Source organism: Galeopterus variegatus, unplaced genomic scaffold, assembly GCF_000696425.1.
Source record: "Galeopterus variegatus unplaced genomic scaffold, G_variegatus-3.0.2 Scaffold12412, whole genome shotgun sequence".
In the NCBI taxonomy this organism is placed as follows: domain Eukaryota; kingdom Metazoa; phylum Chordata; class Mammalia; order Dermoptera; family Cynocephalidae; genus Galeopterus; species Galeopterus variegatus.
Genome location: NW_007738523.1, coordinates 20,642 through 22,442, shown reverse-complemented (window position 1 = coordinate 22,442; position 1,801 = coordinate 20,642). Strand labels below are relative to the sequence as shown.

At 34.5% G+C, this 1,801-nt stretch overlaps 1 protein-coding gene across 1 annotated transcript; it reads right to left on the bottom strand.

Moving 5' to 3' along the window:
• Positions 1–158: 158 nt before the first annotated feature.
• LOC103581128 (olfactory receptor 7D4-like) lies at positions 159–668 on the bottom strand. Its single transcript, XM_008563031.1, has one exon. It carries the CDS (start codon positions 666–668, stop codon positions 159–161), a length of 510 nt encoding a protein of 169 aa, XP_008561253.1.
• Between the last annotated feature and the right edge of the window lie 1,133 nt (positions 669–1,801).

The window sequence follows — 1,801 nt, the reverse complement described above, 5'->3', positions numbered from 1 at the left end:
AGATACGATGAAGGTGGGGGGATGGAGAGGAACAGGTAAAGGGGCATGAAAGTCGAGTACAAAGTATTTTGAGAAGTAAAATAAAATTTAATTTAATTTAAAAAATTAAAAATAGAAAAATAAAAAAAATAGAAGAAAAAAAGGAACGCGATGATGCTTCATGAACAAGAGGCTGCTCTGCTAAAGAGTCTTCCCAGGGCTCCCATCACAACCTTGTTCCTCAGGTTGTAGATGAAGGGGTTCACCATGAGGGTGACCACAGTGTACATCACTGAGGTTATTAAGCTTCTCTGAGAAGATTGGGTCAAAACAGAACTGACGTAATCCCCAAGGCTTATCCCATAGTACAAGGAGACCATAGAGAGGTGAGACCTATAGGTGGAAAATGCTTTATACTTGCCTGCAGTGGAGAACATCTGTATTAAGGAGGAGACTATATGATAGTAAGAGAAGAGGATCCCAATGACAGGAAACACCCACAGCAGTGCAGCTGCAACATACGAGAAGATGTTATTAATGAGGGTATCAGAGTGGGCCACCTTGAGAATCTGAGCCTGGTCATTGAAGAAATGTGGAATCTCTGTGCCTGTACAAAAGGTCAGCCTCTTCTTCAGTAGAATTTGAAGTATGGAGGCCCAGAAAATGATGAACCAAGACTTTAGGACCATAGAGATATGATTTACAAAATGGGTCTCAACCTAACAAGAGAGAGAGAGACTGAAACACAGTAATAGTCAGGGATTTCAACACTCCACATTCAGCAATGAAGAGATCATCCAAGCAGAAAATTAACCAGGGCACATCAGTTTATCTCCACTGCAGACCAATTGGACGTAACAAACATTTATAGAACATTCCATCCAATGGCTGTAGAACACATATTCCTCTCAGTGGCACATAAAACATTCTCAAAAATAGACCATAAGCTAGGCCATAAAACAAGCCTCAACAATTCAACAAATTTGAAATTATATCAACTATCTTCTCAGACCACAATGGAAAAAAACTAGAAATCAGTAACAGAAGAAACATTGGAAAACATTCAAGTACATGGAAATTAAACAGCATGCTTCTAAGCAATGAATGGGTCAAAGAAGAAATTTAAAATGAAATTTAAAAATTCCTGGAGCCAACTGAAAATGAAAACACAACATACCAGAATCTATGGGATATAGAAAAACAGTTTGAAGAGGGAAGTTTATAGCACTAAGTGCCTGCATCTAAAAATGATGGTGATATTTGCAGAAGAATTTTAGTGCAATTAATGTCACAGAATTATACACTTAAAAAAGTTTAAATGGTAAATTTTAAGTTGTATATATTTTATCACAATAAAAATGTAAAAGATAAACAAATTCTGAAGTATAAACTTTCCAATAAACAACCTAATGTCACACCTCAAGGAACAAGAAAAGTAAGAACAAACCAAAAATAAAATTAGTAGAAAGAGAGAAATAATAAAGATCAGAGAAGAAATAAATGAATTAGATATATTTTTCAAATGCAAAAGGTCAATGAAGCAAAGAGTTCGCTTTTCTAATTGATAAACAAAATTGATAGACCTTAAGCTAAACTAACCAAGAAAAAAAAAAAAGACAAAGTCAGAAACAAAAAAGAAGATAATACAACTAATTCTACAGAAATACAGAGGATCATAAGTGATTACAATGAACAACTGTATGCTAACAAACTGGAAAACCTAGAAACAGTGGATAAATTTCTGGACACATAGAACTTATCAAGGTTGAATCATGAAGAATTAGAAAATTTAAATAGAAAAATGACATGTAATGAGATTGAA